This window comes from Triticum aestivum, chromosome 5A, assembly GCF_018294505.1.
Source record: "Triticum aestivum cultivar Chinese Spring chromosome 5A, IWGSC CS RefSeq v2.1, whole genome shotgun sequence".
In the NCBI taxonomy this organism is placed as follows: Eukaryota; Viridiplantae; Streptophyta; class Magnoliopsida; order Poales; family Poaceae; genus Triticum; species Triticum aestivum.
The window spans coordinates 41703506-41717807 of NC_057806.1; the positions used below are offsets into that span (position 1 = coordinate 41703506).

Sequence of the window (14302 nt, forward strand, 5' to 3'; positions counted from 1 at the left end):
CAGCTCTCCTGGAGCTTTGCGATGCATGCTTAAAGCCGTCTTCTCATGTCCCATCCACTGTAACCATGCCCAACCCCATTCCGTTTTGGAGCTCTCTGCTTTGAACCTCAGTTATGTGCACACCCATTGCAACACAAGGGACAAGATTAGTTCTTGAACATTAACAAGCAAAACAAGCTTTGTTGGCGTGGGAGTACTAGTAATTTGTAAACTTGCAGTGTGTTTGAGCTGGAAATTACTGACATGCAGTACAGCTTGTAAAACATGCAATGAATTCTTCTTGCATGAATTGATCTAAAATGGATATACTCCATCCGTTCCAAATTACTTGTCGTCGTTTTAGTTCAAGTAATTTGGACCGGAGGTAGTAGTAGTAAAAAAATCATCTCAGGGAAGGAAATATTTCATTCTCATCTCAATATACTCGACACAAAAGTGTAGAGAGAGATAGAGAGAGAGAGTGAGTGTAGAGAGAGAGAGAGAGAGAGAGAGAGAGGAGGAGGGGTCACTCTCTCACTCCTGGGTTGGCCACTGGACCGGCCGCAGTATTAAAACGAGGGGAGGCAGGGCGTGCTCACCCCTTCCAACGCCAACCACCCCCCAAGAAACCGGAAAGCGAACGGCATGGCGACCCCCCGCAGCGCAGCACGCCACGCTCCCTCCTCTCCCTCCCGCAGGCCATGACGCGCCACCGTCCTTGGCCTCCTTCCCACCCTCCTCCTCCTCCTCACCCTCATCCTCTTCGGGCAGCAGCAGCAGCAGCGACCGGCAGCGGCGGCGGGAAGAAGATGGCGAGGCTCTCCCCGGGGGCGGCGGCGCCGCAGGTGGACACGGGCAAGTACGTCCGCTACACGCCGGAGCAGGTGGAGGCGCTGGAGCGCGTCTACAACGAGTGCCCCAAGCCCAGCTCCCTCCGCCGCCAGCAGATCATCCGGGACTGCCCCATCCTCTGCAACATCGAGCCCAAGCAGATCAAGGTCTGGTTCCAGAACCGAAGGTCAGCACCCGCACCCGCTCCCTCTCCCTCTTTCCCCTCCGATCCGGGCCGCTCTACGTGTTGCTCTGCCGCTGCCGGGAATGCGGGAAATCAGCTTCCTTTCGCCCTCTCGGAGATGTGCATTTTTAGGGGGCTTGGGTTTCAGTAATGCGGCGAGTTCCTCTGATTTTCTTCCGGAAATACCCAAAGTTCCGCAAGTTTTGGGTGTCTTTACTCTGTTCTTGGAAGTTCAAATGTGTCTCCATTTTTGGGGTTAATTTTTCTGTCTGGTGATTCTGTGTAAACAAACGCCTAAAAAAAGGACGGCCTCTGCCTGTTTGCTCGAATCTGGTCTTTGTTTAAGCTCTATTTGTATTCGAGCATCTTCTCAAAGATTTTGACAAGGTCTCCACACTGATTTGGGCTCTGCACCTCCACTGTTCTTTGCCATTTGTGGATTTCGTGGTCAAACAACCTCACATGTCTTTCATTGGATTTATATGGGAAGATTTGGGCTCACTGTCACTCCCAAATCTGGGCTGCTGTTTTGGGTCTGCAATGGGTTTCCCCCAACAGATATTCCCTCAGGCATTTCTTGTTTCCTGTGCATCCTTGCTTACTGTCTCGTGTGCTGGTGTTCTTGTTTACTGTGCTAGTTTATTTAACCTCATTTCTTATGTTACTTTATTTCCTTTCTTGTTGAATCTTTAGTGGATGTGTACATGAGTGCACCATCTTTTTTCTGTGCTTGGTAAATCTGTGTTAGAACATGAAGAAGAACATCACTTCTTGGCAGTAGTAGTAGTTTGCTAGTACCACACTGTACCCATGAAGGGGAAACATGACCCAAGAATCTTCAACCCATTACAAAGATGTTGAAATCTGGTGTGGACTTTCACAGATGCAGGCACACACACACATCACTGTCAATTAGGCAATGATTCACACATATCTGTTCCATTTGCGTACTAGTATTAACCATTTGTCTCTTTTGCAAAGGGCTTTTTGCGCCTTGTTCCTGTTTGATTTGATGAGGCGCACTTTATGACATAAGGGGGCACATCGCAGGATCTTGCCTTTGCCTAATAACAAGAATATCATTGTGTTAGAGGCCACCGCTATCCTTTCAGCACTAGTTTTATCCAGGTGCGCATGCCACTGAGCTGAAGCGTGTGGCTTTTCTTGTGATTGGTGTGTATGCAGGTGCCGGGAGAAGCAGCGCAAGGAGTCCTCCCGCATGCAGACGGTGAACCGGAAGCTCACCGCGATGAACAAGCTGCTGATGGAGGAGAATGACCGGCTGCAGAAGCAGGTGTCGCGTCTCGTCTACGAGAACGCGTCGGTCAAGAGTCTCAAGACTAAGATCCACAAGGTGAGCTCACACTGCCCTTCTCTCTAGATGCAATGTGTGCTTATGTACTTGATATCGTTTCATGTCGTGTTGCTGATTCAGAGGATTCAGTGGCTATTGCCTTTCCTGTTTCACCTGTGGTGACATTTTTTTGCAATTCTGCAGGCTTCTGCGGCCACCACGGACACGAGCTGCGAGTCTGTGGTGACGAGTGGTCAGCAGCAAGCCCTAGCAGCCCCGCGTCCGCAGAGGGATGCGAACAACCCAGCTGGGTAAGTGCAATGCCCAGTCTCATTTCTTAGGTAAATTGGGTTTGGTCGATGCAAGTTTGCTGAGATGCCGTTTGTCGTGTGCAGTCTTCTCGCAATCGGTGAAGAGACCTTGACAGCGTTCCTGTCCAAGGCGACCGGAACTGCTGTCGAATGGGTGCAAATGATGGGAATGAAGGTAATGCATTCATTGTATACATGATAGTAGTGCACAAAGTGCTGGTTTTCTACCAAGTTTGTTCTAACCGCTCTGAACTGGAACTTGGTTACAGCCTGGTCCGGATTCCATTGGAATCATCGCTGTTTCGCACAATTGTATTGGCGTAGCAGCCCGAGCTTGCGGTCTTGTGAGCCTTGAGCCCACAAAGGTATGATGTTGCTCATTGCCATTGCTCCATGTTTACCTTACTGCAGTCATAAGGCAGCTCCTAACATGCTTCGTTTTAGGTTGCCGAGATCCTCAAGGATCGTCCATCTTGGTATCGCGACTGTCGTTGCGTTGATATCCTCCATGTTTTCCCTACGGGTAATGGTGGAACTATCGAGCTAATCTACATGCAGGTGTGTATCTGCTCAGAAATGAGTTGCAGTTATGTGTGCTTGTTGCTGTTCTAGTGAATCTGTTTGTGCTGATGACCATTGCCATTTCAATTTCTTAGACTTATGCACCGACGACTTTGGCGGCACCACGCGACTTCTGGACACTCCGCTACACCTGCGGACTTGATGATGGCAGCCTTGTGGTATTAAACTGATCTTTAATTGCTTGTTATGATCTTACCAAAAAGTATACAAGCCTCTTGTTGGTTGCTGTTGATTGTTGTTGGTCTTTGTCATGTTCTGATTGGGCTCAATCTGTTTGGATGAACATTATTACTGTGACTTCCAACTGTAGTGTATTGATTCTGTATCTAATGGTGCTTTTACTGCCATTTCTTCACAGTTGCAGTAAGTACCCCACAGTGTTGCTTATAATGTGATGCTGTTGTTCTGCAGATCTGTGAAAGGTCATTGACTCAGTCCACGGGTGGTCCATCTGGGCCTAACACTCCTGGTTTTATCAGAGCCGAGGTGCTCCCTAGTGGTTATCTGATTCGACCATGCGAGGGAGGTGGCTCCATGATCCACATTGTGGATCATGTTGATTTGGATGTAAGTAACAACAATGGCTTTCATATCAGTGAGTGTCACACTTGAATACTCTTGCAAGAAATGCATCTTATAAATCCTATATATCTATACTCTATAGGCTTGGAGTGTGCCTGAAGTCCTTAGACCGCTCTATGAATCTCCAAAGATCGTTGCACAGAAGATGACTATTGCGGTATGTGTGCCATTCCATTTGATTGTTGTCATTCGTTGGCCTTCTGTAGTATAGCTGAATTTGTTATTTCACCCATGCACCAGTGACATATCAGGCAAATGGTTCTCTTCATGCTAATGGCTCTTTATGTGCAGGCATTGCGACACATCAGGCAAATCGCGCATGAATCAAGTGGTGAAATCCCCTATGGTGCTGGGCGCCAGCCTGCAGTTCTCAGAACCTTCAGTCAAAGGCTCAGCAGGTCAGTAACATTATAATGGCCATGTGGTCTTCAAGCCGTCTGCATATGCCTACAACGATACATCTCTAAACTCGATACACTGACTTTGCAGAGGCTTCAACGATGCTGTGAGTGGATTTCCAGATGATGGTTGGTCTTTGTTGACGAGTGATGGTGCTGAGGATATTACCATCACAGTAAATTCATCGCCAAACAAGCTTGTCGGATCCCACATCAGCCCTTCACCGCTCTTTTCTGCCATCGGAGGTGGCATTTTGTGTGCGAAGGCATCAATGCTAGTGCAGGTATTTGCTCATACTCCATTCAGTTTGTTGTTTTGTTCCTCAATTAAGTAGGCAATCTTTCTGTTTGTTCCACATGACCAGAATTATGCCTCTTAATCATAGTTAACCAAGTGTACTTTTGGACAATGTAGGATGTCCCTCCTGCTTTACTTGTGCGATTTCTGAGGGAGCATCGCTCGGAATGGGCTGATCCTGGTGTTGATGCTTATTCTGCTGCCTCTTTGAGGGCCAGCCCATACGCAGTTCCAGGCTTAAGAGCTGGTGGATTCATGGAAAATCAGGTTATACTGCCACTCGCGCACACGTTGGAGCATGAAGAGGTAACGAGTTAATTCAGCCCTTTCTCAGTTATCTCGTCATAATGGATTGCCAATATCAGTGCATCAAGCTAAATTATTTTTTATATGTAGTTCCTTGAGGTCCTTAGGCTGGAAGGACATGGTTTTAGCCATGATGAGGTGCTTCTTGCGCGAGATATGTACCTTCTGCAGGTATGGTATTTTTCCGACTGTTTTTTTAGCTTGTTCTATATAGTTGCTGCGTCCTGACTGGGTGATGTTATTTTGAAACTGCAGCTTTGCAGCGGTGTTGATGAGAACGCTTCAGGCGCTTGCGCGCAGCTTGTCTTTGCACCTATTGATGAATCTTTTGCTGATGATGCACCGCTGCTACCCTCGGGCTTCCGTGTCATACCACTGGACACAAAGACGGTTAGTACATTTCACCAATGCAGATATATACCTGAAGGCTTCTCTTGTTTTTGTTGACACACTGCTAACTAGTTGATTATACACTCAACTGTAGGATGTCCCATCTGCCACACGCACACTCGACCTGGCGTCTGCCCTTGAGGTTGGATCTGGTGGAGCATTGCGTGGTTCTGGTGACTCTCCTGGTGGATGCAGCACGAGGTCGGTGCTGACCATCGCCTTCCAGTTCTCATTCGAGAACCACCTCCGTGAAAGCGTGGCAGCAATGGCAAGGCAGTACGTGAGGGCTGTGATGGCATCCGTGCAGAGGGTGGCCATGGCAATAGCTCCTTCTCGCCTAGGCTCGCAGATCCAACTGAAGCACCCTCCAGGCTCCCCTGAGGCGCTTACACTTGCTAGCTGGATTGGCAGGAGCTACAGGTAAACTAAAACCCACTACTAAGCTCGGCACTTTGTGGCCTTATTGTAAAATCATGTAAGCCTCTGTTGTTGCCCACTGTTTCTTAAGTAGTTGTGGAAACTTGCAGGGCTCACACTGGAGAAGAGATCCGTTGGTCGGACACTGAAGAAGCAGATTCTCCCCTGAAGCTTCTGTGGAACCACAGTGACGCGATACTCTGCTGCTCTCTGAAGGTGATTTTTTTGCTCAGTTGTTTTAGCTGTGCTGCCTACTTCAAAAAAGGAATGAAAAGATTTTCCTGTGCCGAAACTCACCACCTAACCTGACAATGTTAACTTTGGCCAGCCTGCTCCTATGTTCACCTTCGGCAACAACGCGGCCCTGGACATGCTGGAGACGACTCTGGTGAACCTGCAGGACATCTCGCTGGAGGTGATCCTGGACGACGAGGGGCGCAAGGCCCTGTGTGCCGAGTTCTCCAAGGTCATGCAGCAGGTAACTTCAACTAGCCAACTGACCAGCAGCAATGCACCTCCTACTATGTATCATCTCTTCACTAGAGTAGAGCAGCACTCCGTTTGTTACATGAGTACATGACTGAATGAGATGTTGCATTTCATTCAGGGTTTCGCGTACCTCCCTGGTGGGGTGTGCAAGTCGAGCATGGGGCGGCAGGCGTCGTACGAGCAGGCGGTGGCGTGGAAGGTGGTGGGCGACGACGTGGCGGGCGCCCCGCACTGCCTCGCCTTCATGTTCGTCAACTGGACCTTCCTGTGACCGCTGCCGCCGGCCATCTGCTTGAGCAAAAGACTTGAAAACCGCTGTCCGATTTGTATGGTTCAGTTATCTACCTATGTACCCATCCTAGCTATGGTATGTATGGTTTGCATCTTTGTTGAGAACCTGATCTGATGTTTGTTGCCGTGAACCGAAACATAGTTGGCATTCCTTCCCGTGTTGATCGGGAACAAGACCTATGTATGTGTGTGTAACTGTCAGTGTGATGAACCGAACAGTGGCTTGCGGTTCCTGTAATTTGCTTTGCGTGCCCACCCCTGTGCCTTGTTTGTGTCAGGTCTTGAAGGTGACAAACCTATCTTAGGATAACTTAGTTCTAGTCCCAAGTGCCAAATGCAAAATGAGGCGCTAAAAATCTAATGAAACTAATTTGGTGTTGTAGATTGTTGGAAGTTTTTCTTTAGATTTGGTCGAACCTAAATGAGTTGACTTAGAAGAAACCCTAGAACTTCAAATGTTTTGTAATGGAGGGAGTGGTTTTGAAATGTCTTCTTTCATAAACTTCAAATAAGTTTTTCCTTTATGAAAATTTCACACATGTGTGAAATACTCATAAATGACTGTTGGGAAAAAGATTTTTTTAGTTCTTTACTACTTCTCATTTATTGTTCAAACTGGTGCATTTGCACCTGGAGCAGATATTATATCATCCCCAGAATGATAGAACAATTTTATGGTTCGGAACAAATTTATTCTGAAATAGTTTGTCCAAATTGTGGTGATCCTTGCCCATCCTGATGTTCTTGAACACCCTCACCGTCATTGGTGCGGTCATTCTCACCTTGCCACCGCAACACCTCCACACAAAAAATATGAAAAAAATTAACACGGGCAATAAGCCTAGTTTGGAAACTAACCCCTGCAGGCAATTGTACATCAAGAAGTGCATATAAACATTGTTTCAACAACCTTCAACTTTTGCCGAGGCAACGCCCAAAAATTGTTCCTCCGTGGATCATTTCTCTTCTTAATCAAGTATGGCAGGATAAAGAGTTGGCACCAAGAGTTCAAACATTCGCTTAGAGGCTCCTGAGGAAAGCGCTTCCAACGAGTAAGAGGGCAAGCAGGTACTCCAAACATATTAAAGAATGTTGCTCTAGATGTGGTAATACAGAAGATGAAATGCATATGCTATTCTTATGTCCTTTCTCTAAATCAGCAATGGTTCTGTTTTCCTTGGTACATTAAACTGAATCTTTTGCTGCTCATCATAGCACTATTCCTGATATGGTTCATGCCTTGCTCACATCTGAACACCCACAAATAAAACCTGCTACTCTCTATACCTTTTTGTGGTGTTTGTGGACGGCTCGAAACGACACTCTGTTTTGCAGGAAAGTAAGCAAACCTACACGAGTTTTTGCAGCAGCCAATGCCATTATCAACGCACAAAGTTAGAGGTCTCCAGGGTCTTGGGAGATTTGGAAAGAGCGCAACGCAAGGGTCTTTCGCAACACTGCCGCTACAACGATGATGGTTGTCGCGAAGATCAAAGAGGAGGCCCATTTTTGTTCTATGGCAGATGCCACCCACTTGAGTGTTGTAATGCCGCGAGAGTAGTTCTTTGTTCCCCGCTTTGCGACTATTTGTCTAAAACCTTCTTCCTTAATCAACGAAAATGGCAAATCTTTTGCCTTGTTTCAAAAAAAAAAAAAAGTTAGAGGTCTCCAGCTCCACTGAACAGCATAACAAAGTGCAATTGAGCAACATTCAGGTAGCAAAAACTGTGTTGCAGCTCCAAGCTTCTGAATTGACTGCGGGGAATGCGATCTTCTGCGGTGCAGCATGGAAGAAGCAGCAAGATTCAGGGAAAAGTCATGCAGGATAAGGTGTAGTCATTCAATTTCAAGGGAATGAGCATCTTAAGCACCTGCACATCTCGGCGATCCCACCTCCGGCATCTTCACCGCTTCAGGCAGAGATTTATGGACTTCTTCTACAGGTTCAAGATCCACACCACTACACAGATTGCTTTGTGTTGGCTTCAGCAGCTATGACGCCAACGGTGTTTGCAGATTCTAGCCATTGAGAGAACAGGTCGCAGCTGGTGGCAATCCAGGCCTCTCCCTCTTTCCGCCATAGTAACATCTCTCATATTAACAGGAGTACAAATGTCAAAGCTCATCATCAAGCTCGTTTAGCACTGAGAATTCAGTCTACTTCTGTATCAAGCGTGATGCCTTTCACGCTCCTCTCTGTAAAATGCTCCTAAATGAATAAAAGTTTCTTGTTAAAAAAACTTTGCTTGTTAGAGTGCTACTAATTTGGAGGCCAACAATAACTATTCTTCTATTCTTTTTCTCACAATGAGAAGTGTGACAAAAAAGGGAGATGTGAAAACATAAATTGGCTTCGCCCAGGTTCCAACCGGAGACCTTCAGTGCCTTAGACCGACGTGTGACCAACTACATCACAAAACCTTGGTGACATTTCGGTCCAAAATAGTTAAAAGCAGATAAATCCACTAGTCTTACAAGATGATCGACTAACTGAAGCATCTAATTGTTTCAGCTGGAAAATCAAGACACATTAAAGCTGGAAAATCATACAACTTATATATATGCTTAAATAAATAGCCTACTGACCCACAAGAAAAAAAGATACCATGTGAAGAACAAATGTTTTACAAGAATGGTCCACATTAACAGCATATATTCAAGCGTGGGTACATTCAACAAACGTGAGCAAACTTGCAATTCTCCTGCCAGGAATTTAATTTCACCGGTGGACGGCAACAGTGAGCCACAATGAGCATACTAGCTACCGGTGACATCCAATGGCCGGCAGCTCTCTCCCATGCCAGGGTCTCAGCTCCGCCATGAACACCACCACGGCCTCCACCATGTATGGAGAACTATTATGAAGAAATGCTTAAGTTCTACGTACCTACTATGAATTTTGCTGCGGCAAACTCGAAGGTATAGGGTCCAACATAAATTCTGGATCACCAAGTTTCGGACCGCAAACAAATAAATTGAACATGATGACCATCACAAAAAAGAACATTTCATAGCACCCGTTGTTTATTCAATGAGATGGTTCTCTGGACACGCCGTCAGTCAGTAAAGAAGAGACATTCTGAAAGACATGTATGTGTTTGCCTCTGAGGATCATCAAACAGATGATTTGCTGCTACTTTGTTGAGTTGTAGCAGCAGAAGCTTTTGGTGCAGGTGGCGGTGGAACATACATCTTAGCTCTTCGAAGAACCTCGGCAACAATCCAATGCTTGTTTTTGCTCAATGGCCTAGAAGGATCCAGCCTAACCTGGAGAGATATTGATGCAGGAATTATAAGAAGAAGAAAACTGTTCTAGTTTATGTTGTTACACCTGGTGTGAATGAATCATAGAGCAAAAAGAACACTAGCCTCCTGTAAGCAGATAAAAAGAATACACTACAGGACAAAACGACACGAACACGTTAACCTATTCGACCTTTTAATCACAATCATACAAGCTTCTTTGTAAAACCAAACCGCTCGTAAAGTCCTCAGTAATGTGGATCTTTCGGCGCTGAAAGCAAAATTTGTTCAGCAGAAGACATATTATGAGCAAATTGCAGAGTCACCGCCTTAACTGACGTGATATGCACACAACACCAGGTCCAAGCATTCTTTTCAAATGGAACCATGGTATCTCAGAATATTATGAAGGATGGAAGGAGAAAAAAACTCCATTATTGTAACAACAACCATCATCACTCAAGTGTTCAAGAGGCAATATTGTTTAGTGTTTAATCTAAAGATCGCAAAATAATAAGTTTCGCCGATAACCTAGCTAGCTTAATGAAACTTTGATCTTACATGCCTAAGAAAGTCCAGCAGATCTATCTTATTTAAAGTTTACAGAAGAGAATGTGCCAAGAAATAAACTGCTCTGCTTCAGCTGATAATATTATAGGCTGACGTATAGCAATATAAAACAGAAGTGCCATTATGACATATTAAAGACCATGTATTGATGTCTGCGGTGTTGCATCTCCCCTAGATGGCGAGCCAAGCATGGAATTGGCATTTCAGAGGTGTTCTGGACGCCCAAATTAGCTCCCTGTAGTTAGACCGAATCAGTCCTGGAAAGAGCATCTTGTATGCAGAGGTTGCAGAATACTGCGCATCAGTGGTCCACTTCCATTTAATGTCATCAGCCGATATAGGATCAAGCTGCAAGTCTTGTGTTATGCTCCAAAGCTGCAGGTATTCCCTCAGCACTTGCAAAGATCTCTTGATCCATAATCCATTTATTATTCAGAACGGCCTGCCACAGCATTAGCTTAAAGCCAGAGCTGTGAGCCTGTGACTGAAGAGGTTTGGCAGTAATTCCTTGATGGGCATCCCCTGGTACCAATGAGTGTGCCAGAGCTATGCAATCTGCACCCGGAAACGGCACTGCACCTCTTCGCCCAATGCCCATTCAGTAGGGAGTCTTGGTTTCTCATTTGACGTCGTTTTCGCTGGAACATCGCTGAGCCGGAAGCCGACAATCCAAGCTTGGAAGACTGGTGGGTTTGTGTGGTCAGACAAAGCCCCTATGGTAACAAGAATAATGACTAACTGCCTCACAATATGCACCTGGTGGCAGCTATGGAAGGAAAGGAGCACTAAAATCTTCGGGCACCAGAGCAGCCCTGCTGCTGCCGTTCTAGATGCTATCCAGCAAGAAATAGCCGCCTGGAGCAAGGCCGGCCTAGTAAAGGGCAATGTGGTTACCGCCTGATTAGCACTTAGCCTGGGTCTTTGTCACTTTGTAAATATTATGGCGACCTTACTGTAACTCAGCCGTCTGGCTTTTCTCTTAATAAAATGTAATGACTGAAATCAGCGCTTGCTGTTTTTCGTCAGAAATGGATATCTATCTACTGGAGTAAAAATCTAGTAAATGTGCTAGTAATAAATCTGCTACATTCCTTGTATGGGCCTCCAAATTTCTCAGAGAGAAACATGTAAACATAGTTTGCATAAGCAACCATTAAAATTATCACCATTAAGATCTAGGATAAATTCTAAGAGGTTGGATCCAAAGGCCGATGTTGCAGACAGGCTAGAAAGGTTAGGGGTTACTGACATACCCTGTCGCCGATGTTGCAGCCCTCGGCCTCGTCGTGCGCCATGAACTTGGAGGTGCGCTTGACGTAGCGGTTGTACACCTTGTTGTGGAAGAGGCGGTCGACCGCCACCACCACCGACTTCTGCATCTTGTTCGACACCACGATACCCACCACTGGCTTCATCTCCGCCTGCTGATTAGGGGCGGCGGCGGCTGAAGAGGTGGTCGGGGGAGACAGAGAATCGACGCCGCCTGCGTGCTGTGGCGGTCGATTCACGGACGAGGTTGACGGTTCGCGGCGGCGGGGAGGGCGGCCGCCGTCGGACGAGGTGCTCTGCGCCGTCTCCTGCCCGTGGCGGCTAGGGTTGGACGAGGTGCTGTGGTGGGGGAAGGGACAGGGGCGCGCTGGATCGAGTCACTCGGCGGTGGCAGGTGTCCGTGATTTCTCCCGCTTCTCGGTTTTCGGAGAACTCGGTTTTTCCAATTTGTTAGCCTCCCAAAACGGACATACTACTGTCTGTCCACGGACACATCCGCTGATCATGATACCGATACCGATGCCAATCATATGACGCTTGCAAACCTCTTTTCGTAATAAAATAATTGAAGATAATCCATGCAAACAGGATGGAATTCATGCAAATGAACATCATTTCGATATGTTTTACATAAACCCGATCATGTTTAGTACGTTCAACTAAAACCTAAAAACATAAACTAATTTTACCGGACAATGACCTTGTATGCATGAATGGCTAGCCGTTGGCACCTTCGTAGTAGTCATCATCGTTGAAGTGGTCCTTCCAGCAACGGAAGGGCACGAGCAGCGACAGAGCTACGTAGAAACTGCTGCTAGGGATGGGGGCGGGGGAGGGGGGGGGGAGGGGGCTAAGGCCTGGGATGCTAAAGAAGATCTCATCTGATCTAAGCACTCCCCCTAATTTTTTCTTCTTCACAATTTGGTACAAGGTTGGAGGCCACAACCCCCAGAGTTATATATAGCTTCGCCGGTTGGCGCGTGGGCGCGACAGCCATGTCCGGCGGCCGCCTGACACTCACAAAGGAGCTACTCACTTCCTCATGCATCGTGTGAAAGGCTACCTCCGCCAACGTCAACCCTGACTAGGCAGCCCTGCCCTTTCCCTTGCTAGCGGCGGAGGAGGTGTCATTGAGCAATCACTCCTCGCCGATCTTGGTCAGCTCCCCATCGAGGTGGCACAGTCATCGCGGGGACGTCTCTACGATGGTCACGGACCGATCACGGACCGAGGCCTCCGCGAGGTCGGGGTAGCGTAGCGTCGGATTTACATCGCTCCCTCCGCATTGTCTCTCTATCCGACCTCTCCTCTATCGTAACGATGCTCCGCGATGAGGAGACATAGTCATCACGGTTGAGGTAGTGGAGGAAGCGCCCGCGCGTCCTTCGGGATATCCAGGGGCACCTCCTTCACGGCCTTGCCGCTCCAGACGCGGCAAAGCGGCAACATAGCTCGTCGATGCAGGTGTATCGAATATGCAATGACGTTAGCTCCTCCTTCATGCGGCGTCCAACTTGGACACAACGGTTGCATGCGCAGGGAGGAGGGGTACCGGACCGTGGTACTTAAGCGACCGTTGAAGCATGATCACCAGGTGCACCTAGTACTCCTCGTTCGTCATCACCGCCTCCACGAGGAGGCGGCTGTGGATCTTGCTCCTGCTCCTCCTCGTCATTGGAGGAGAGGATGATCTCCTCCTTCCTGGATGAGCGGAAACCGTGGAGGATGATGGCCCAGGAGAGCGATGGCGGCGCCGCCAAGATTCGGATCCGGAAGGAGATCCTGAGTCGTCACCTACCGTCGTGAAGAACCATGACTTTGGCATCATTGATGGCGGTGAGTGAAAACAGAGAGGAGCAAATCGATGGTGAGCGAACAAGAGAGGGGCAAATTGGTGGTGAGCGGAGAGGAAAGGATTTGAGGTGTGGTGTGGATGGCGCCGTAGCCGTGCTTAAACAGTCGCGGCCAGGTGAACGGACGGGCAACCGGCTTCAACGCGACGCATCTAGTGGAGTTGACTTCTTGGTCCCCTTGTTGACATTGAAACAATGTCACCCACTCGTCCAGTCACGTTGCACTAACCGACATCAATGTGGTGTGGAGTCACATCCGCCCTAGAGTGGCTTGATTGGCATGAATGCGCTGTTGGGGAACACAGTAATTTCAAAAAAATTCTACGCACACGCAAGATCTATCATGGTGATGCATAGCAACGAGAGGGGAAGAGTGTTGTCCACGCACCCTCGTAGAGCATAAGCGGAAGCGTTATGACAACGCGGTTGATGTAGTCGAACGTCTTGACGATCCGACCGATCCTAGCACCGAAGGTACGACACCTCCGCGATCTGCACACGTTCAGCTCGGTGACATCCCATGAACTTTAGATCCAGCTGAGTGTCGAGGGAGAGTTTCATCAGCACGACGGCGTGATGACGGTGATGATGAAGCTACCAGAACAGGGCTTCGCCTAAGCACTGCAACGATATAACCGATGTGGATTATGGTGGAGGGGGGCACCTGATACGTCTCCAACGTATCTATAATTTTTGATTGTTCCATGCTATTATATTATCTATTTTGGATGTTTAACGGGCTTTATTATACACTTTTATATTATTTGTCGGACTAACCTACTAACCCAAGGCCCAGTGCAAATTGCTATATTTTTTTTGCCTATTTCAGTGTTTCACAGAAAAAGAATATCAAACGGAATTCAGACAGAATGAAACCTTCGAGAGAGTTATTTTTGGAACAAACGTGATACAGATGACTTGGAGTAGATGTCAAGAAAGGAGTGAGGAGGCCACGAGGCAGGGAGGTGCGCCTGCCCTCCTGGGCACGCCTCCCACCCTCGTGGGCCCCTCGCAG

At 47.5% G+C, this 14302-nt stretch overlaps 2 protein-coding genes across 2 annotated transcripts; one reads left to right on the plus strand and one right to left on the minus strand.

Annotated features, from left to right (window-relative positions):
- The first annotated feature begins 569 nt into the window (after window positions 1-569).
- Window positions 570-6605, plus strand: LOC123102191 (homeobox-leucine zipper protein HOX33). Its single transcript, XM_044523497.1, has 18 exons — window positions 570-997; window positions 2180-2348; window positions 2493-2599; window positions 2684-2774; window positions 2869-2964; window positions 3044-3157; window positions 3256-3339; window positions 3593-3748; window positions 3846-3920; window positions 4055-4161; window positions 4253-4445; window positions 4577-4765; window positions 4856-4936; window positions 5021-5155; window positions 5250-5575; window positions 5683-5788; window positions 5901-6050; window positions 6180-6605. The coding sequence occupies exons 1-18, from the start codon at window positions 681-683 to the stop codon at window positions 6330-6332; spliced, it is 2649 nt and encodes an 882-aa protein (XP_044379432.1). The 5' UTR covers window positions 570-680; the 3' UTR covers window positions 6333-6605.
- Window positions 6606-8934: 2329 nt separating this feature from the next.
- On the minus strand, window positions 8935-11847 carry LOC123102192 (30S ribosomal protein S17). Its single transcript, XM_044523498.1, has 2 exons — window positions 11419-11847; window positions 8935-9619 (listed from the first exon to the last, which is right to left on the minus strand). The coding sequence occupies exons 1-2, from the start codon at window positions 11578-11580 to the stop codon at window positions 9467-9469; spliced, it is 315 nt and encodes a 104-aa protein (XP_044379433.1). The 5' UTR covers window positions 11581-11847; the 3' UTR covers window positions 8935-9466.
- Between the last annotated feature and the right edge of the window lie 2455 nt (window positions 11848-14302).